A 21,777-nucleotide genomic window follows, 5' to 3' on the forward strand; every position below is an offset into this window, starting at 1 on the left:
CGCGCAGCGTCTGGCGGGCGGTGGCGTCGGTATTGCAGGCGGCGGCGGTGCTGCTCGCGGGGGTGCTGGCCAGAGGCGGCGGGTGCGGCGGCTGAGGCGGGTGAGGTGGGCGCCACCGGCAGGCCGGAAGGGCGCCTCAGCTCCGCCGGGCCCCGCGGAGCGGGACCCAAGACCGAGGAGGAGGCGGCTCCCCTGCTGCCTGGAGCCCGGCCCGGTGCCCGCCGGGAGGGGGCAGTGGCTGGACGTTCCCGGCCCGGAGCGTCCCCGACGCGCCTCCCGGAGAGGCCCCCAGAGCTCCCGGCCGCCCCCTGGGGGTGCCCTCAGCCTCCCCGGACTTACCTGCGCGGCTGCCTGGCACCCAGGAGCGGGAGCGTGGGCGCGGCGTGGGCGCCTACCCCCGGCCGCCAGCGGGGCGGGGGCGGGGCCGCCCTCGGCCTCACCGGGCCGCCCATCGCCCTCAGTCTCACCGGTCCGCCCGCTGCGCCCAGTCGCGCGGCGTGAGCTCCCTAGGGACCGCGGCTCGGGATGCTGTCCGCCAGCGCGGCCGCTCGCGCGCCGCCCGCCACCCCTTCCCTTGACTCCTGGGCCATGCCCCAGTGTTTACATGCCGGTGAAGCCCCCGGCCACTCCGAACCCCTCCAAGCCCCAGCTCCCCGAGGGTGAAGCCAACCGGCCTGCGAACTGGACTGGTAGTTCAGACCAGGGCCCTTCGGACTCAAATCCCCATCCGCTCTGCCGCCTCAGCCACCATCTGGGCGGGATCCGGCCCTGGTGTTTTGAGGAGGGGGTGTGGTGTAGGGAAAGGAATCCTGGGGATTTCTGGCTCCCCCCCTTTTTTTGGCCTTCGGGGCTTCAGACTCAGGGAACTCGCTCATGGCTTTTTTGATGAAGAAGAAGAAATTCAAATTCCAAACCACTTTCACCCTGGAGGAGCTGACTGCGGTCCCCTTCGTGAACGGGGTCCTCTTCTGCAAGGTCCGGCTGCTGGATGGCGGGGATTTTGTCAGCTTGTCGTCAAGGTAGGAGCTGGGGCAGGCCTGCCTGCAGGGAAGGGGGATAATGAGCCAGATCTAGCCACTTGGAGAGTGTGGAAGTGCCTCTTGGCCAGAGAGTCCTGGAGATTATGTGTGTCTGGGGCAGGTTTGCACAAGGCAGGACTGAGTGATCTGGGAGGTTTGGGCCTGAGGAAGCTGGCAGGGTGCTGGGCACCCATCTGCAGGTGACCAGCCAGATACCTGAGAGTCTGTTGTTTCAGCCCCCTTGTGGGGCCTTGCACACACAGCCCACAGTAGGCCCATTCTGCCGACTTGTATGAAGAGCCCAGCGGGGTTTGGCCTCGAAGGGCTGAGAAGGGGAGGAGTGTTCCAGGGCATCTTGCACCCAGCTGGCCGCTCGGGCTGTCATATGATTTAGAGCCCGGGCCAGCCACAGGTTCCCTGGCACTCCCTGGCTCCTGGGAAGGTCCAGCCCCAGGCACTCCTGGTCTGGCTGGAGGGTGGTGGCTGGATTTTGGCCTGCCCAGCCCCCTCTGAGTCACTGCCCTCTTCTGGCTGGAGCTGGGCTGCTTTGCATTGCAAATGCCCTTGTCAAGGAGGCTGCTGCCCTCTCTGAAAGAAAGAGGCTCGGTCAAGTTTAGTTTTTGTGTTCTTCCCCATCCTGCAGGTCCAGCTGCCCGGCTCATTGCTGAGGGCGGCTGAGTTCCCAAGCTGCGCCCACTGCCTGGGCCCATCTGGGGTCACATAGTCCTGGAGTGTGACAGATGGGAGTTTGAGTCCTAGCTCGGCCACTTTCTGGGCCCAATACAGGTCTCTCTGTCAGAGTTGTGAAGAAGTTTCAGCAGAGAGAATGCGGTGCAGGGCCTGGCCCAGTGCCTGTGACCCACTGGCTCCCTTCCTTGGTCTGTCCCTTTGCTCCTCAGGCCTCCTTGTGGGCCCAGTTAGCTGGAGCTGCCTCACAGTTCTGAGATGGGGTGCCTGTTACAGATGGAGAAACTGAGGCCCAGAAAGACGGAGTAAGTGGCTTGCCAGGGACCTCAAAGGAGGCAGTTGTCAACTGAACTTGGCCTGTTTGGAGACCTGTTGGATGAATCTGGTGGTCGAATGTTCTGCTGGGAGGAGGGAGAGGAGGCATACAGCCTAACCCAGATTTAGGAATCTCCAGTGTGGGACAGGGTGGGGTGCCTTTTCTGTGCACTTGGGTCCGCTCAGGCTCGGAGCTGCTTATCTGAGGAATTCAGACGAGGGCTGCCCTTTGCTGTGGGGGTGGGAGGCTGTCCTCGTTGCCTGGGAAGCCTGTGATCCCGTGGCCACCCACAGAGTAGCCCAGCCTTTCTGGGAAAGGGCTGTGGTGCTCAGAGCTAGGGCCTGGGGTCAGCCAATGAGTGGCCGGGTGACCTAGGGCAAGTTACCTAAACTCTCTGATTCCAAGAACCAGCAGTTATTGGTGCTTTGCTCCCTGTTTCACTAGCACCTCTCACTTAACCTGTTGACTATGCCATGGAGCAGAGTGCAGGTTGGGGGAGGCCTGTAGTATTGTTATTCCCATTTTATAGAGGTGGCTCAGAGGCTCAAAGAGGGAGTGATTTCTCTGCGTTAATACAGCAGAGCCCAGATTCAAACTCAGGATGTGCTTTTAGCCTGTTCTGCCTTTGAGCCTTAGTTTCTTCTTCTGTGAAATGGGAGAAGTCATACCCACCCCTAGAGTTGTGATGGGGAATGGGTACTGTATATACCATGTTTGGCCAGGCAGATTGTTGCAGCAGCTGTTGTTACTATGGTAGAGGGGCCCAGGCCCCAGCCCCTCCTAGGTCTTGGGGGGACCAGGTGGAGTCAGCAGAGGGCCTACATCTGACCTGAGGGCTGGGGGCAGGGTCTTGGATCCTACTGAAGAATTAGTATTCAGCCCCAGGCTGAGGTCTCAGCTGGCTTCCCAGGCCCTGGGGCCACTGTCACCCTACCTGTCAGCCTTTCAATTGCCCTAAACCTGCCCCCTCATCCGGGAAAGTCTGGAAAATTCCAGGTCTCAGCCCACAGTATCTGGATTTCACCTCTCTCTCCCCTTCTTCCCTCTTGGCAAGGGGCCATGGATTCCCTGAACCCGGCTGAGCCTGCCTAAACAGGCTTTCCCAACCCTCATCCTGGATGAAACCTGAGTGGCATGAGGAGGGAAGAGCTGACATTGAACCCCACACAACTGGGCACTTAGTGGGCTCTGGGTACCTGTTTGCTGCTGGGCATGTGTGGCTGGAGGGAACAGACACGTTGGGACCTGAGGCTGCTTTAGAGCTGCTTTGGCTTTTGCCCAGGAGATGGGGGTTCCTGGGTTCCTACCCTTCCACTCCCATCCCACACACCCTGGTCTGCAGCCTGGGAGCCCCTCCTCACAGCCCACCTCTCCAGAGGGCCAAGGCCCTATTGTTTTGGAGGTGGGGTAGGGTCAGGGGTGACGAGACCTGCTTAGTTTATTAGCACACTGTCCGTAACCCTGGAGACCCCTGACATGTCCCAGGGAGTGGGGGTGGTGGCAGCATGGGTGGTGTCTGAGCAAAGCAGGCCCGAGGCCCCACTCCTGCAGCAGCCACCCTCCTAGCTAGAGTGTTTCCCTGTGTGTTGGGTGCCATGGCAACAGCTGGGTACACAGCTCCAGCCTGACCCAATTTGAGCAGGTAGAACAGGTGGTACATTGCACTGTTCCCCAGCCTCATCTTTCTGAGGCCTCCTTATGAACCATAATCCTCACAGCTACCATGTTCAGTGCTACGTGCCAGGTGCCGTGCTGAGTGTTTTTGCACATGCTGTGTCTGTTCATCCTCTCGGCCATCCGGAGAGGTCACCTGGCTAGAAATGCAATTGGGAAAATAATCATTTTATCATTAGGGTTTAAGCTGCCTTTGATTGTGCATTATTAGATGCCAGGGACCTGCTGAGCACCTCGAATGCATGATCAGCTGAGTCCTTGAACCACACCGTGAGCTGATGAGGAAATTGGGGTCAAGAGACCTAAAGTGATGGACCCGTGTCACTCAGCGAGGGAGTGGCAGAGCTGTGATTTAAATGTGGGCAGGTCCGGCTCCAAGGCCCTGCCTTGCCTTGGTGGCAGAGGGCTTGAAGCAGCTACAGCCTTATGTCATGTCCTCAGACCTTTGAAGGAGGTTCTTTTTAGTGGGTTGGGTGGTACAGGGAAATCCAGATTTGGATCATTTCAAGGCACTGGGCTAGATCCTGTGAGATCTGAGGAAAAGGGGCCTCGGGGCCACAGGTGGGGGTGGGGCTGAAGTCCACTGCTGTGGACTTGGTGCCAGGCACGGGCTGGCACTGGGGCACAGTGGGCATTTGCCAACGTCTCTGCCTAGAGGCCTTCCAGCAGACACATCCAAATGGCATCTGGGAGGCTTTCCTAGGGGTCCCAGGAGGGATGCGTCCCAGCCAAGTCTGGTGAGTTGGGAAGCAGTGGACCAGGCTGTGGTCTCCCTAGGGCAGGCTGGGCACAGGCTTCCAGCCTTGAGCCAATCTATCTTTCAGGCAGGAGGAATCCCAAACATCCTGAGAGGTCTCTGTGCCGAGCTGGCACTGGTCCTGTGGCCTGCCCCATGCACGTGGCTGGTGGTGGGAGGGAGCGAGAGGGAGGCGTTGATTTACCTAACAGCAAGTCCTCTCTGGAGGAGACAGGCAGAGCGAGCCTCCTTGGCCAATGGATGGGGAAACTGAGGCTGGGGGCAGAGAAGTCACTTGTTCAGGGTCACTTCATAGGAGGAGCTAATGGCACAGCCGGATGGGCTCTGGTTGGCCCTGACTTCTGTCCCCTGTGCAGTATCCCTCTTTGCATGAAGGGGCAGGCTGTGCCAGAAAGAGAAGAGGGGCCCCTCCGATGGCTCTTCCTGCTCTGCACTTGGGTACCAGGCTGTCTAAGAAGCAGACTGTGTGACTTGGGCAGGCTCCCACCCGTCCTTTCTTTTTGGCAACTTTGAATTCTCAACTATCTCTTCAGTGGGGTTTTTATTTGGGCAGCCTTTTGAAAGAGGGCATGCCTGCTCACAATACAGGTACTGACTTCTCTCTGTGGGCCTGGCCTTGAGCAGGCCAGGACGGGAGACCTCCGAGGGATGTTTGGGATTTGTGGGGGGCATGAAGAAGACCTTGACAGGTCAGCTCTGCAGCTGGAGGCCCTGTGCCCGGGCCTGGGGAGGCCAGGTCTTTGCACACACACACCACAGGCTTGGCTGGGCCTCTGCTTCCCCGAGGCCCTCTCCCTCCCTCCTTGGAAAAGGCTGCAGCTGCAACTTGAATCTGCTGCCCTGCGAGGCCTGCTCTCATGCACATCTTAATGTGGAGGGAGGGTCATGTGGAGATGGACACACAGTTCTGTCTCTTGGGCCCAAGGGTGCAGTGGGACCCTAAGGCAGGCAGGGCATCCACTTCCCTTCACAGATCGGGAGCTCTGGAGACCGAGTCGGGAGGGGGGAGGAGGGGGAGGGGGAGGAGGCTGGCAGGCACAGGTCCCTTTTCCACATTTACCGAGCACCCTCTTGGTCCTGGGCTTTCAGAGGTGACCGGGACCAGACAGCCTTGCTCCCATGGAGCTCCCCATGGGGTGGGGGCAGTGTGCCTGCGGGCATCACAGAGGAAGGGCTTCCCTGAGGAAGTGACCCTTCATGGGAGCCTTTTGGGCCGAAGGGAAAGCCCTCCCTATCACAGTGATGTGCCCCATCCTGAAAGCATAAGCTCTGTGAGTTTGGGAAGAGGTCAGGCAGAGGTCCCCAGCTGGAAGGCACTTGGTCAGTGATCTAGGCAAGGGGCTGGCATGGTTGGGGAATGGAGAGGGGCGGCACGGGGCTGGCTGCAGTAAATGAAGATGGGGGTAGCTGGGCTGGACAGTTCCTGGCTTTGGGGGTCCAGCCGAGGGGCAGGGGGGCAGTGTGCCTGGTTTGCCGATTAGGATGCTGGCTCTTGGCTGCCAGGTGGAGAAGATGCCAGGGTGCCTGACCGGTACTCAGTAAGGGAAGTTGGAGTTGTGGCCTGGCTGGGCCGTGGCAGGCAGAGGGAGAAGAGTGGGCACACTGGAGAGAAGGTGGACGGGTAGAGCCGGCAGGTGGGTTTCCTTGTCCTCAAGTTCCTGGCACCACACCCAGCACTTAGTAGGTGCTGGAAGATGGAAGTTCAGAGAGTGCACAGTGGCCAAATGCAGCTGGGGTTTTGTTGCCCTATACAGTGCTCTAAGAGTTTTTGACAGCATAAACAAAAATCTTTTAAATCAGGAGATCGCGCAACGGTGTCACGTGGCAGCATCTGGCCCAAGGGGCTTTGAGCTGCCTCCTCCGTGGGCTGCCTGCTGTGGGCTCCTCCTGACCCCCTGCATGCCCTTGGATCCCTGATGGTGGTCTGCCTCCCTCATTTACTCGGGCCAGCCTGGTCCCCGGGGCCCCTGTGGAAGGCCTGCCGTGCACAAGCTGGGGCCTGAGGAGGCGGGTGCTTGTGGAGAGATGTCTTGCTGGCAGGCTGCAGAGACCACCCGTGGCAGCCAGGCTGTGGCACCAGGCCAGCTGCGGGCTCCCTCGGGGTCAGCCTGTGCGTGGCCTTGATGTCTGCTCCTTGAGCCCAGCCTTTGCCGCCAGCTGGCCACACCATTGGCAGGTGCCACCCTGGCAGCCCCTGCCACCTGCCTGCCAGCCTGGCAGTGGCAGAGCCCTGACCCGAGGTGATCTGGCCCTGTGGAGCCAGGGCTGTTCCCCAAGGCCTGTTCCTCACTTTGATCTCTGTTCTGGGAGCTACTCTGGCCAGGGGTTCTTAGTAGCAACCACACCGTGTGTCGGAGGGCCCCAAGTGCCTTTGAACTCTGCTTGTTCAGTACCTGGAAGTCCTGACTTGGATTCGCGAAGCCCTGCCTGGACCTCGTGATAGCTGCTAGCATGTCTGCTCACGGGCCTCGCGAGCCTGGGGACTCAGTATGTGGAGTCTGGTGACTGCTGTGTGGTGACCCTGCGGTCACTTGCCCGCTGCTGGGAGGAGCAGCATAGCACCCATGGCAACCAATATAGATTTATCCTCATCTCATCAGACAGCCACGGAAAGGTTTGAGCAGGGGAGAGACATCAGATTTGCTTAGAACGAGACCTGGAACTAATTTGGGGCGAGGGCGAGGGCTGTCTCTCTTCATTATCCACTTGGCCTGGCGAGTGCTTTGGGTTCTGGGGCTACCAGACCTGCCCCCAGGGCCTCAGATGTGCTCTGTGACCTGAGGTCTATCACCCTTGGGCCTTCTGGCTCTCCACGAGGTGACACTGTGCCGTTGGTGGCCTTGGTGAGGCCTGAAGCTGCCCAGCCTGTGCCTGGCCTTGGTGTCTGCTTAGGACTGTCGTTGCAAACCCTCGGTCTCTGCTGTGAGCTTCTTTTGGTGGCCTGGGCTTGGAATGGCTCTCAAATGCAGGCCTGGAACCACCCACCCCCCCATCTGCCCAGATATCAACTGGGAGTGGCCAGCCCGCAGTTGGGAGGAAGGAGCCCCGATGGAGGACGTGCCGCCTGTTTGGTCAGGCTGATGGCTTGCCCTGCACAGGCCTGGGGAGGACATTCCCGTCCTCTGCCTCTTGTCGCCTGTTTGACCTTGGGCAAGGGACTCAGTCTCTAAGCCTCAGGGGCTGCTGGTGTCTGCCTCGCAGTGTTCTTGGGAGGACCAAGTGAGATAATGCCTGTCAAACGTCCAGCTCGGCTCCTGGCACGTGGTCGGGGCACTGGATGCGCTGCCGCCCATCCTTCCACCCCTGGCTGAGTCAAGGTGGTGGGCTGGATGGCGCACCTCAGTTGCCCTTCTGTGGCAGCTGGAACTTCCCTGTGGGCCAGGACTGACTGGGGTGCTGTCTCTGTCTCATGATTCTAGGGGTGCCATGGGGAGAGGCTACTTCCGGAGGGGTGGGAAGCAGGTGAGGAGCACACCTAGTGTCTAAGGAGCTGGGCCTCACGCTGGAGCTCAGGGTCCCCAGTGGGGCCTGTGCACTTTCTTGCCTCTGTTGGCTTGAACCTGCCCTGTCTTGGGGTGCTTGGCTCCGAGCCAGTGAGAGCTGGAGTGCTCCCGGGGTGGGGCGGGACTAGGGTGTAGGGGGCTTCTGCCTGCGGGAAGGGGCCCTCTGCACAGCCAGTTCTGGGACCCACTCTGGCAAGCAGAAGACCGCCCCCCACGTGAGGCAGAGGGCAGACTCTGCTGGGGGACGGGGGAGCAGGGGAGAAAGCCAGGGGCCCTCGGTGCGTGGCAGGCCCCTGGTGCTCCCTGACTTTTACCACACCTGACTTTTCTAGTTGTTTGCTTCTGCAGTTGCCTTGTCCTCAAGCTCCCTTCCCCCGCTTCTTCACCTGGCTGAACTCCTGCTCAGCCCGAGAGCCACCTCCTCTGGGAGGTCTTTCCTGGCCTCTTTTGGCCTTGTACCCCCCTGTGGGCCATGTGTCTTAGCTCCTGCCCCAGACCGTGGGCAGGAGTGGCCTCTGTTGCATCTTACTCCTGGGGCTTCCTGCCGAGGGTTGGCGCTGGCGCAGGGCTGGAACTTTTCTCCCTTGGCCCTGAACCAGTGTGGGCGCTGATGGTGCTGGACCAAGTGCCAGTCACCGCCAGCTGCTTGGGCCCAGCCCCTCCCCACCCTGGTGCGGGAGGTATCAGCGCGTGTCAGGAGCAGCCCTCGCCTGCATACCATGCAGCTGGGCACTGCCTTGGGCTCAGAGGCTGCGATTGAGAGGCAGCTGGCCGATTGAGAGGCAGCTGGCCGCACCGATGGGTTGTGTCGGGTGGCCCCTGTGTGTGGAGTGGGGATGCTCCTAGGGGGATGGGGAGGAGGCGGAGGCTGGTGCCTGCCCCGGGAGGCACCTCGGCAGCTACTCACTGGCTCTGTGACCATGGCCAACAGCCTTGTCCTCTCAGCCTGGGCTTGCTCCTCCATCAAATGGGGTGCGGGTGCCCATGTTGGGGCGGGAGGGCTCCCTAGATCAGGGCGACCTGCTCGCACAGGGCCTGGCACCCGGCAGCTGAAACCAGACTAAACGTGCTGGGGAGGGCGCTGGGGAAGGCAGAAGTCTGCGCCCTTTTTGCACGCAAGGCACCCTTACTACCCACCACTTCCTCTGAGCGAGTGCTGGACTCTCTGCAGACACACAGAGGCAGCACACCTGCGGCTCCCCAACCCCCAGTCCCTCAGGGACAAGTTCCTGAGCACCTTCTGTGTGTGGGGCCCCCGTGCAGCTTCCCGGGGTTCCAGCCACGCCCCGCAGTGCCCTGCCCCGCAGTGCCCCGCCCAGGAATGGATGCTGGGCTCCGTCCCAGGGACAGTGGGTGAGTAGGTTGGGGTGGAGGGGAGAGAAGAGCAGCACAGGGCAGAGGGAGGCAAGGGCAAGAGTGCTGAGCAGGGAAGAACTAGTGGCCTGGGGGCTCGGAGTCGGGGGAGGCCACGGGGAGGGGCTTGGACTTCTCTGACCAGGGGCCCACAAAGGGGTGTGAATCAGAGTCAGAGTTGTATTTTAGAACCCCCAAGGGCAGCCATGGGGTTGACCACTTGGGACTCCACATTGTAGGAGGGGAGGTGGCTGTCAGCTGAGAGGAGCGGTTTCCCACCTCTGTCATCATGGAATGATTAAAAACAAAACTCGAGCCTGCTACGCAGCAGCCGGTGCTACTCACAACAAGGACAGTGTCGCAAACAACCTCGAGGGAAGGAAGCCAGACACAAGAGCATGCTGTGCGGTGCCGTTTATATAAAGTTCAAAAGCATTCTGATTAAAAAAAACCCATCCTGATACGAGTCAGGATGATGTTGTCTTTATTGGGGTGGCGGTCATGTCTGGAGGGGACTTCTGGGACCTGTAAAGTCCTGCTTCTAGGAGGCTGGTTACACAGGACTGCTCTGAGAGCCAGCCAGCTGTGCACTGACGTGTGCACGTGTCTGTGTGAGAAAGGCCTTGAGACACCCACACCTTTGATCGTGCTGGGCACCTGAGACCCTGGAGGAGGTCCTCAGGTCTTTCCAGGGTCTTTCTGGCAGGGCAGCCTGAACCATCCCTACCCAATTAGCATCACTTATGAGCCTTAACTCAGCAGTTGCCAGCAGTCTTCTCTGGCTGGGGATTTTCCTTCTGCCTCTTGCAAACCCTGGCAGGGGCTGCTGGGTGTGGGGCTTGGCGGTTCAGAAGGAGGGTGGGCTCCCAAGGCTGCCAGACCACCAGATCTCTCTGAGCCTCACTTTCCTCTTCTGTGAAATGGGGTGATAAGCTCCTTCTTGGTGCTTGGATTAAGTGGGTTACCACTCCCCTGCCCCAACGCCCCCGTTAGGTGCCCAGCATAGCCCCCGGCACAGAGTAAGTGCTCAGGAAAGGCTGGCAGTGGTTGGTATTAATGCAGGGCAATCATTGGAGAGGATCCAGGGGTGGGAGCAGGAAGGAAAGGTTCACCTTCCTCCTGCCCTCCCCTTAATTGTTTCTCTTCTCTCTTCCTGTGTTTCACCCATTCAGCAAACATTTGTGATTAGAGCCAGGCTGCTGCCCTGGCCCTGCACTGGGCATTGGGTCCAGCATTGGCCGAGACAGCCATGGCCCCTGACCTTGGGCCCATGAGCCAGGGGAGACCATTAGACACATCAGCTCTCCAAGCAGTGCTGAGCACGATGGGGGAGGGGAGGCATCAGCCACTCCTGCTGCTCTGGCCCTGACCGCTGTCTATGGGGATGGGCCTTTGACTGGGTACTCTCCCTGAATGCGAGAGAAGGCCTGACCCAGGGCTCCAGCACCTCCTAAGGGTTTTCTGTCGGCTAAAGAGGAATCACATGGACCTGGGTGAGAATGGCCATGCCCCTTTTGGATGCAGACAAGACCAAGGCCCAGGTTTGTTTCCCAGTGTCCCACTCAGGCCTGGCTCGTAGTAAGTGCTCAGTTAATGTGTGTGGACTAAGTGAATGACAGGGGCAGCGATTAGCCCAAGGTCAGTCCATGAGTCTGCAGGAGAATCAGCTGTCTGGGGAGGAGGTGGAGATTGGTGAGTCCGGGCCTCCTGGTCCCACCTGACCCCAAGCCCTTTGTCTTGTGGTTGGAATCTCAGAGAGCTGCTGAAGATGGCCAGCAAAGCAGGTCTTAGTCTGTGCTGGTTTTGTGAGGAGACGTGACTCTGGCTGAGTGGTCCCTGATTATTCCTCGGTCACCTCAGAAGTCCAAGGAGCCGTGGGGAATGCCGTGTGGAGCAGTGGGAACACCTGGGGGCAGATCCAGAGATGGTGATGACCTCTGACCCCTCAGTGACTACAGAGAGCTGGAGAACATGACCTGACCACAGCTGGAGGCCCCTTTCCTGGAGGTGGAAATATCAGTGGAAGAAGGTCTAGGGTGGTCCTTACTGGGAGCAGCGCTGTGAATATCACTAATTTAGTCATCAGAGACTTACTGAGCACCTCCCATGTACCAGGTGCCATCCTTAGGACATGGGAAGCAGCAGTGAGTGAAACAAAGGCCCTGCCTCCAGGACCCCTGTGCTCTGGGACATGGAAGCCTCCTTCCGTTTTCACCATTAATAAGACCCATGTCCAGAAGAGGAAGTAATTTGTCTGCAGTCGTTGTGGGGAGGGTGCTTTCAGGAAAGGCTATGGGGTTGGGTAGGGGCTCAGAGGACAGGGACATCCCTGTGACTCACTTGAGTCCAGCTATTCAAGGAACTGGGCTCCGGGGAAGGGGATACCTCCCTCCCGTTTCTTCCCTTCCTTGGGTGATTCAAACACCACCCAGGCGTGAGTCAGCCAGGAGCGGCCTGAGCATGCCTGGGCTACCTGCCCGTCCACCTCCCAGGACGTCCCAGCCAGGTTCAAGGTCTGGGGAAATGTCCTGATCCATGGTCCTGGGGTGGGGAAGTGGGGCCTCCATCAGGGCCCTGGCTTCCTATTGGACCGTCTGTCTCAGAGTTACTTTCGATGGTAGCGGCCATATCCCCCTTTCAGTGTGAGTGTCCTCTGGGTATGTGCCAGGCCCTGTTCTCTCATTAGGCCTTTTAGCAAACCCGTGAGACAGGGTAGGGCAGTGACTGAGGCCCAGAGAGGTCGTGTCCAGTGAGTGGCAGATCCTGGCCTTGGTCCCCAGCCTATCTGCCTCCTGTACCTTTGTCTTGTGAGTGAGTGGTCCTGCTGGGGATCTCAGGGGCTCAGGAAGGGAAACTCCCTGTGCACAGCCAACCCCACAGCTCCGTGTTTTACAGTCGTGGGTTCTGGAACGGAGGAGGGAACATTGCTACTATAGCCCAGCTGCAGCTCCTTGCTTTGAATTTCGAGGGCCTGGGCCCAGTTTAAGATTCTGAGGTCAGACAGCTATGGGTTCAGATCAGATCACGGCCCTCTCCCAGCCAGACCTGGGGTCGGTGGCTTCTCTGCTCTGAGTCTCAGTTTCCCTGCCTGTGACGTGGGGATGATGGTAGCTACCTCCCAGGCTTGGGGTGTGGACTCCAGGAGGTCAGGCAGGGAGAGCTCTCAGTTCAGTGCCCAGTAAGTAGGAAATGCCCAGGAGGCAGGAAGCTGACATTATGGACTTTTATAGGAACATTTCCCCACTCTCCCTTCGACCCTGGATTGACCAGGCTTGGTCCCCAACACCAGCAGGTCTTGACGAGTTTGGTCCAGTGCCCTGCCCCACTGACCGTACACTTTGACCTCATGACCACCCCTCCTTTAGGATAAGACTGGTCTCAAGGCCGCCTCTTCCCTGGTATTGAGACTCGTGAAGGGTCAGCCCACAAAGCGCAGGGACATTGACGGCTGCTGCTGTCCCCTGAGAACAGCTTTTCTATCTTAGAGCATCTTCCCAGCGGTCCTGCAGGGCGGTGGTGGCGGGGGGGGGGGGCTCCTGGGGTAGGGCTTGGAGGTGCAGTTCACCCCTCACCTCTTGAGTGACCTGCGGACTCCCTGAGTGTCCATTTGCTCATCTGTGAAGTGGGTGCTGATCGTGTCTGCAGAGGGTACATGCTTGAGCAGCACCTGGCACACAGAAGGGTACCCGGGAAACAGGAGCCGGGCTGGGCCACATTTGGTGATGGGGGCACCTTCACCCAGGTGCCTGGGTTTGGACCAGCACTTGGTCAAAGCCAGCAGTTTACTTTGGATTCCTTTCAATGGCCTGCTCTCCTCTTGGGCTGTGCATCAGTTGAGAATAGCATGCCCACACATTCGCCTGGGTGATAGGGAAGCTCGAGCTGCCTGCAGAGCCTGCCTCTGGGTCCAGGCACCTCTGCGAAGGCAGAGCCAGGGAGGCAGCGTTCCTGTGTCTGTAAAATGGGGAAGACAGCATCTGCCCACTTTGGGTTTTTTGACGCAGTTCCAGGTTACCGGGCTGGTGAGTAGCAGGAGTAGAACCCAGGTGCCTCTGACTCCAGAGTCCTTACTCCTAATACTGATGCCTCTCCACCAAGCCTGAGTGGCTTGACTTCTAGGAACTTCTTGCTGCCTCATCGTGTCACAGGAGGAGGGGCTGGCTGTGTCAGAACTGCAACAAGCTGCTTCCCCTGCATGCAGCCCTGAACTCCTGGCAGGAGCCAGATGCTGCTGGGCGGCCACGTTGGCCACGTCACTGGAATGGAGGCTCTACCGCCCTGCAGCCCCTGGACAGATGCCTTGCCTGGTCCCCAGGGTGGGCCCCTCCCCAGGCGGCTGTACTCTCTTCTCTCAGGCGGCTGTACTCTCTTCTCTTCAGGGAAGCACAGGCAGATGTTGTCGATTTAAATTGTTTCCTTATTAGACTCTCGCCTTTCCCAGCCTGGGCTGGGTTTCATCAGCCGGGAACCTTGATTGCATCACTGTGACTGCTCGCTCTTCCAGAACCCCGGCCAAGGACCAAGGTCGGGGAGATCACGGAGTGGGTGTGGCTGAGGAGGTGCAGGCTGGACGTTGTGACTGCCGGCCCAGAGGGGAGGGATTCATGCGATGGGGCCTTGCTCTGGTTATCTCTCATCATGGGGGCAGAAGGGGAGGAATCTGGGGACCAGCCCTTTCAGGAACACAGGAGGGCAGTGGGGCTGGGAGTCCCTGGGGTCCCACTCAGTTCTCATGGATATGCCCTCGCTTAGCCAGGTGCCCAGCTCCTGCCTCAGAATCACCTGGGAGCTGGTTTAAAAAGTCCAGTCCAAGGCCTGCAGCAGTGGTTCTCAACCAGGGGTGACTTTGCCCCCGGACAGTTGGCAATGTCTGGAGACATTTTTGGTTGTCACAGCTGGAGTTGTGCTACTAGCAGGATGCTGCCAAACATCCTGTAATGCACAGGACACCCCCCGAAAAAAACAGAATGGCTTAAAATGTCAGTAGTGCTGAGGTTGAGAAACCCTGCCATAACAGAGTCTGGTTCTGGCAGGGCCTGGGAATCTTCATTTGTGACAAGCCAAGGAATTTTCAGTGTTGACTTGAGTCTGAGAAGCTCTGTCCTCCCAGGCCTCACCACCCCCATCCGTAGATAGTGGCCACAGTTGAGCTGCCCCCTGTCAGGCAGGCTCTGTGCTGGGTATACGGTGGTGACCAGACAGATGTGCAGACGAGTACTTGCAGCCAGGCTGCTGGGGAGGTGAGGGACTGAGGGTGGGTCAGGCTGGAGCCCTTCCATGGCTCCCCACTGATACCCCGGTTTCCCTTCTCTCAACTTCCTGCTCTGAGACCACTGCTGGCTGTGCCTTCACTCTGACTCCGGGGCGGGGCCCCAGATGGTCCCTGTCTATGAGGACCCTGCGGGCCGTGGGCAGCCTGTGGCCAGGAGGTGGCTCCCATGGAATTGACCCCTCATCATCTGCGTGATGGAGACTGGGGGGTGCTAAAGCTCTGAGATCTTGCTGCATTTCCTGGGCAGTGAGGCTGGTCTGGGCCAGGTGCTAGGGATGTGGCAGTGAGCCACCCTCGGGGAACCATGGAACCCAGACTCTGGGGTGGCCTTTTGCTGGGAGTCCCAAACTTCCCCATCTGAGAGGCCGAGGATGGTGGCTCACTTCAAGCTGGTCTGCTGCCCTTCACAGCCTTTGAGGCATCTTGAGTTGTTGGGGCCCTGGGAAGAAGCATTCCCTCCTCCCAGGTGTCCACTTACCTTCCTGCTTCTGAAGGGAACCAACATGGGGAAGAGGTGAAGGTGTGGCCTTGGGTCAGCATCCAACCCTATTGTTCTGTCCAACCTTGCTTGGGCTTGTTCTGCCCTTCTCTGGACCTCAGTTTCTTCATCTGTAAAATGGGAATGATAATGGCACATACCTCCTAGGCTTGTGGTAGTTGCTCATGTATATAAAACACATGTCCTGTAGAACAAGCTCAATGAACAGGACTGGGTTTTACTGTTGATTAATTAAAGATGAACCTGGGAGGCAGGAGCGAGTGTTCTAGAGCGAGGGTCCCACTCTGTGCAGCTCTGTCTTGAGCTCTGGGGAGGCAGTGGTGGCAGATAGGTGCCATCTGTGTGGGGCCCTGACGGTGGCCAGCTGCCTTTCTTGGTCACTGACACATGGTAGGGCAGGTACTAGAAAGATGTGGCTACACACCCATCGTGCCAGTAGAATTCTCTGCATCGCCTCTCTGGGTGAGCAGTGGAGAAAGGAGCTGGACATGGCACCGCAGGGTCATGCGACAGCCCCACGCGGTGGGCAGTGTCACCCTTTCACGGATGAAGTCCAGGCTTCCGGTGGTGGGCCTCCGGGTCACTCATGCAGCCCTACCCTCACCTGCCTGATTACCCCCCTCCCCCCGGCCTTCTCTCGCCTCTTCCTGAGAGCCACCTCCTTCCTTCTGGGTCTTCCTGGGCTCTTCCCACCACCCGGGCCGTCTCCCTGCATCTTCGCCCAGCCAACCGCAGCCTAGAGGTCCCAGCTATGGCGTCACTGCCCCGACCAAGTCAGGCCCCCAGTCTATTCCGCTTCCTCGCAGCCCCTTCCACTTCCTTGGAGGCTGGCGGCAGTTGTCAGTTGCTTTTTGTGTGAGTCTGTCTCCCCACTCAGCCGGGGGTTCCTGAGGAGGTCTGCTCCCGTTGTGTCCCCACACCCACGTGGGCCTGGCACCAAGCCGGCGTCCACAGTGAGGCTTTGTGGATGCATCATAGAGGCCCTGGTCGGGATCTGGGGTCAGGGGAGCTCCGAGGGAGACACCAGCCTGGTAGGATGCTCTGCTCTATTTCAGGACAACCCAGAAAGAGCCGAATTCTGCCAGCGGGCTGTGGTGGGTGGAGAGGGCTCACCCTGCCTCTCTGGGATTTGGACATCTAATTGTGTATCTTAAAGCTAAAAACAAAACTCCCCTGAAAACCCAGTCTCTGTAATTACCTATCCCTGGCAGCATGGAGCTGGGGACTCAAGCCCTGAAACCCCAGGCTAGGGAGGCCATCTTCATCTCTTACCAAGGGGCGCCCGGTCCTGCCGGGAGGGTGAGTGTGGGCTCAGGCCTTGAATCAGGCAGATGGGCATTCAAATCCCTTTGCTTTTGACCAGCTCTTCTAACCTCACACCCTTTTCTCATTTTTCAATTTCAAGTTCAATTACAGAAACAATTCTTGGACAGACACGAAGACAGTGGCCCTGCGGTTCCTCACCCCACCTTAGCCAGACCCGCTCCGAGCTCCCTCCTTCCTTCAGCCATTGTCTCCTCCTGCCCCTTTGCAGGTGGAACAAGCCACTTGGCTTGGGAGCCCGGAGTCCAGGGCTCTGGACGGTGTCCTCTTTGGGCTTGGTGCCATCATCTTTACATTTCAGTTAGCGGGGCAAGCGGGGGTTGGGGTGGGGGGGGGCGGATGCACAGTCCTGTGTGTTCTTTTTTTTTTTTTTTTTTTTTTTTTTTAAACTTTGGGTTTATTTATTTATTTATGGCTGTGTTGGGTCTTCGTTTCTGTGCGAGGGCTTTCTCTAGTTGCGGCAAGCGGCGGCCACTCTTCATCGCGGTGCGCGGGCCTCTCACTATCGCGGCCCCTCTTGTTGCGGAGCACAGGCTCCAGACGCGCAGGCTCAGCAGTTGTGGCTCACGGGCCTAGTTGCTCCGCGGCATGTGGGATCCTCCCAGACCAGGGCTCGAACCCGTGTCCCCTGCACTAGCAGGCAGACTCCCAACCACCGCGCCACCAGGGAAGCCCTTTTTTTTTTTTTTTTTAAAGAATTTTTCTATCGGAGATTTTTTTTTTTTTTTAAGTTTTAGTAATTTTTTTTTTCCTTTTAATTAATTAATTTATTTATTTTTGGCTGTGTTGGGTCTTCGTTTCTGTGCGAGGGCTTTCTCTAGTTGTGGCAAGTGGGGGCCACTCTTCATCGCGGTGCACGGGCCTCTCACTGTCGCGGCCTCTCTCGTTGCGGAGCACAGGCTCCAGACGCGCAGGCTCAGTAGTTGTGGCCCACGGGCCCAGCCACTTCGTGGCATGTGGGATCTTCCCAGACCAGGGCTCGAACCCGTGTCCCCTGCATTAGCAGGCAGATTCTCAACCACTGCGCCACCAGGGAAGCCCCTCCTGTGTGTTCTTTTTTTTTTTTTTTTTTTTTTACTTGTTCAATAAGTTTATTACTGTCTTTATCTGAAAAATCTTCATATAAATTGTGGTTTGGTTTATTAACTCTCAGCAGCCCGTTCCTGAGCTCTAAGGAAGCTTGCCTTCTTCTGAGCTACCCGATCTTTCTTCTGGGCAAGTGACATTTTGGGACGGTTCCACCTCTTCTTTTTAACTTCTCTCTTAGGCTTCTTCTCATACACTGGATTCTCTCGTATTGCAGCATGAGCTTTCTTATACATCTCCTCCATCATGTCTGGAGTTACGTTGTTCTTTATGTATTGAGAGAATTGTTTTTTGTAAGCATCTTCATCTTCTTCAATCAGGTAACGCATATAATCTGCAACGTTCTGCCCCATGATGTGCTTTCGGTGTACCTCAGCATTAAATTCTTTGCTTTCTGAATCATAACCAGGGAACCGTTTGGTACTGTGAGGGATAGACAAGCCTCCATCGACAGCTCCCTTCAGGGCCCCAAAAACTTTATTCCCAGTAGTAGTCCTGGCAAGCCCTGCATCCAAGTAACAGGTGAAGGCACCAGGTTGACCATCAATGCTTTCCACATTGTATTCATCTCCAGTCACCTCGACTTGGCCTTCATAAATTTTGTCCATACCAAACCTATTAAGAAGCCTGCGTGCCAGCAGCAGGCCAGTACAATATGCTGCAGCATAATTTGTCAGGCCAACCTTCACACCATACTTCGGGAGTTCGTGAGCGTAAGCTGCACAAACTATCATATCTCCTTCTATACGGGCATAAGCAATCTGACAAATGATATCTCTGTTAGTTACACGAACTATCATTCTGTATTTGGGTGTGTTGTACTTATTTTTATCTTGAATTACCAATCGTTTCCGAGCATAGTAGTCAGTTTTGCCCTCTCGCCGTCTTCTAAATTTCACTTGGTATCTCTTGAAGTAGGCCTTATTCTTGACAACTTTAACAAACCCCATCCTGTAGAACAGAAGCTCTAGCCGCCTCTCCTGTGTGTTCTTAATGAGCATCTTCTTTATGATTTTTCGTCATAGATGCTCATTTGTCGTAAGTTTTTCACGCTCTTCCTCTTTCTGGCTCACTGCACCTGGGGAGTTGGGGAATGTATGCAGAGATCCACGTTTCCCACACAGACCCTGTCCCTGCCCCCGGGGCCACAGTCCGTCGAGGTCATGGCTGGTGTCAAGTGGTGCTCAGCTTTCAGGATCCTGGTCACCCTTCAGGGCTCTTGGCAGCGCTGCAGTGGGCCTTTGCTGTTCCTGGGGTGGCTTTTTGGCCTCTAGCCTCCTCGTGCCTTCTTTTTTTTTATTTTTTTAGTAAATTTATTTACTTATATTTATTTTTGGCTGCTTTGGGTCTTCGTTGCTGCGTGCGGGCTTTCTCTAGTTGCGGTGAGCGGGGGCTACTCTTTGTTGCGGTGCGCGGGCTTCTCATTGCGGTGGCTTCTTTTGTTGCAGAGCACGGGCTCTAGGCGCGTGGACTTTGGTAGTTGTGGCGCACGGGCTCAGTAGTTGTGGCTCGCGAGCTCTAGAGCGCAGGCTCAGTAGTCGTGGTGCACGGGCTTAGTTGCTCCGCGGCATGTGGGATCTTCCCAGACCAGGGCTCGAACCCGTGTCCCCTGCATTGGCAGGCGGATTCTTAACCACTGCACCACCAGGGAAGCCCTTCCTCGTGCCTTCTTAAACATGTCAGGCACATTCCCACCTCAGGGCCTTTGCACTGACTGTTCCTCGTGCCTGGACTGCTCTTCCCCCAGGCGTCTGTGTGGGTCACTCTCTCACCCCCTTCAGCTCTTTGCTCAGATGTCACCTTCCCATTAACACCTTCTCTGGCCGTCTTTCCCTCAGGCGCCCCCAACCCAGGCACTGCCTGCCTCCTTCCCTGTTCCTTTTTCCTCCATAGCACTTACCACCGTCTGTGTGTTTTTGCCTTATTTTGTCTGTCTCCTTCCTGCTGCCAGACTATAAAGCCCCTTGAAGGCAGGAATTTCTGTTTTGTTCACTGTTTATGTCCCTAGGGCCTTCAGCAGTACCTGGCACCTAATAAGTGCTTAGTAAGAGGTTTTTGAATGAATCAAGCCCCTGAGATTCCCTCAAACCTGGCCTGGCAAGCTCCCACCTGGGGCTCATGGTCCCCTGCTTGGCATCTTAATTCCTGTCTTTCTTTTTTAAATGAATGCCCCCTCACCCCCACCCCTGAGCCTGTGCTCATCTTTCATCTCCCCCCATTATCCCTGCCCTGTGCCTGAGAAGCCATACCACCTGACTGAGGGTGCCCAGCTCCCTGTCTCCAGAGGGCCCTGGAGGCGGCTGCGGGGTGAGTCCTGGCTGTGCCATCTCTGGCTCTGGACACAGATGGGCCTGGAGTCAAGACCGGGCTCTGCTCCTCACCACTCTGTAACTGTGGGTGAGTTTCTCAGCCTTTCTGAGCCTCATTTTCCTCATCTGTAAAGTGGGCCACGATAACACCCAACTTGCAGCGTTCAAGAGTTCCAGGCAGCACACAGTAGGCTCACAGGGAATGGCCACTGCTGGGGTGTTTGTTTTCATCCTTGCTGTGACCTCCTGGGGTGGGCCAGGGCGAGGCTCTGAGCTTCTTCCCATGGGAGTGGTGGCATTTAAGAGTGTGTGTTTAGAGCCCTGTGGAAACATGAGGGAGGCCCAGGGCTGATCCCGTGAGCCCTGCCCCTGCCCACCTTCCCACAGGGGGAGAGGAAGCAGCCTGTTACCTGAGCCTGGGAGGGCTCCGCATGGCTTTCTCTGGCCAGGCCTGCAGGAACCACGGTCAAGCAGGCTTCCTGGCCGGGTGTTCCCGTGGCAGACTCACAAAGGGGAAGGGAGAGAGCCCACAATTCGATATCGGCTTTTGTTCCCAGACACTAATCCTAATTCCTCTGGGTGTTTCAACACGCCCAGCACTGTGAGCTTTCTCCTCAGGCTCCAGCAGCTGCTTCCAACTCCTGGCTGGCTTGAGCAAGTGGAGGGGGTAGGCGGAGATCTGAGGGTCCACATGGGAGCCCTGGCCGCCCCCTAGCTTTCCCTGCTTTCAGGCTTGGGCCTTTGGCTGCTTGGGAAGTATTCTGCTCTTTTCACCCTTCCATTCACCTCCTCAGGGCTGCTTTCAGCCTCTGCCTAAAACCGGAATCCATAATGGCGAGACAGGGGCACTGTCAGAGGAAGACTCAAAGTTCTCACCATGGTCCAGCATGACCTACCCCTGTTCCCTCGACAGCCTCGTCCCCTCTGCTCCCCTCCCCAGTCCCATTCAGCCGCTGGCCCCCATGCTGCTTTTCCACTTGCCAAGCTTGTTTCTACCTCAGGGCCTTTGCACTTGCTGTTCATGCATCAGGACAGCTCTTCCCCCAGTCTTTGCTCAGCCCACATCCTCACTTCACTCCAGACCTTGCTCAGACGTCACTGCCAAAGGGCTTTCCCTAACCACCTGCCCAAAGTAGCAGCCCCCACCTTCTCATCTCCATCCAGTACTCCCTACCCACCTTCCTTGTTCTGTTTTCTCCATTTTTCTCTCTTTATTTGAACTACCATGTTTTCGTTTTGGTAACAGCTTTATTAAGATGTAATTCACAGACCACACAATTCACCCATTTAAAGTGTACAGTTTGGGGGCTTCCGTGGTGGCACAGTAGTTAAGAATCCGCCTGCCAACGCAGGGGACATGAGTTCAAGCCCTGGTCCGGAAAGATCCCACATGCCGCAGAGCAACTAAGCCCGTGCACCACAACCACTGAGCCTGCGCTCTAGAGCCCGCGAGCCACAACTACTGAGCCTGCACGCCACAACTACTGAAGCCCGCGCGCCTAGAGCCCATGCTCCGCAACAAGAGAAGCCACTGCAATGAGAAGCCCGTGCACCGCAACGAAGAGTAGTCCCCGCTCACCGCAACTAGAGAAAGCCCGTGCACAGCAGCAAAGACCCAACGAAAATAAATAAAATAAATTAAAAAAAAAAAAAATAAAGTGTACAGTTTAGTAGTTTTTAGTATATTCACAGAGTTGTGTGACCATCACCACAGTCAATTTTAGAACATTTTCATCACCCCAAAAAGAAACTCCATACCCATTAGCAGTCGTTCCCATTTTTTCCCAGCTCCCCCATCCCCTGGCAATCATCAGTCTTTCTGTCTCTTATGGATTTGCCTATTCTGGGCATTTCATAGAAATGGAATCATACAACGTGTAGTTCTTTGTGACTGGCTTCTTTCACTTAGCGTAACGTTTTCAAGGTTAATTCACATTGTAGCGTGTTTAGGTGCTCAGCTTCTTTTGATTGCTGAATGA

At 57.1% G+C, this 21,777-nt stretch overlaps 2 protein-coding genes across 2 annotated transcripts in view; one reads left to right on the forward strand and one right to left on the reverse strand.

Moving 5' to 3' along the window:
- Positions 1-430: 430 nt before the first annotated feature.
- EEIG1 (estrogen-induced osteoclastogenesis regulator 1) overlaps positions 431-21,777 on the forward strand; it is a 37,035-nt gene continuing 15,688 nt past the window's right edge. The window contains exon 1 of the mRNA XM_061199865.1: positions 431-1,019. Within this exon, the coding sequence (XP_061055848.1) occupies positions 874-1,019 (146 nt within the window). The 5' untranslated portion in view covers positions 431-873. The remainder of the gene's footprint in view (positions 1,020-21,777) is intronic.
- On the reverse strand, positions 17,470-18,462 carry LOC133098210 (large ribosomal subunit protein uL18). The gene has a single exon (XM_061200948.1). The coding sequence runs from the start codon at positions 18,437-18,439 to the stop codon at positions 17,546-17,548; it is 894 nt and encodes a 297-aa protein (XP_061056931.1). The 5' UTR covers positions 18,440-18,462; the 3' UTR covers positions 17,470-17,545.

The sequence above is a fragment of the Eubalaena glacialis genome, chromosome 9 (assembly GCF_028564815.1).
Source record: "Eubalaena glacialis isolate mEubGla1 chromosome 9, mEubGla1.1.hap2.+ XY, whole genome shotgun sequence".
NCBI classification, from domain to species: Eukaryota; Metazoa; Chordata; class Mammalia; order Artiodactyla; family Balaenidae; genus Eubalaena; species Eubalaena glacialis.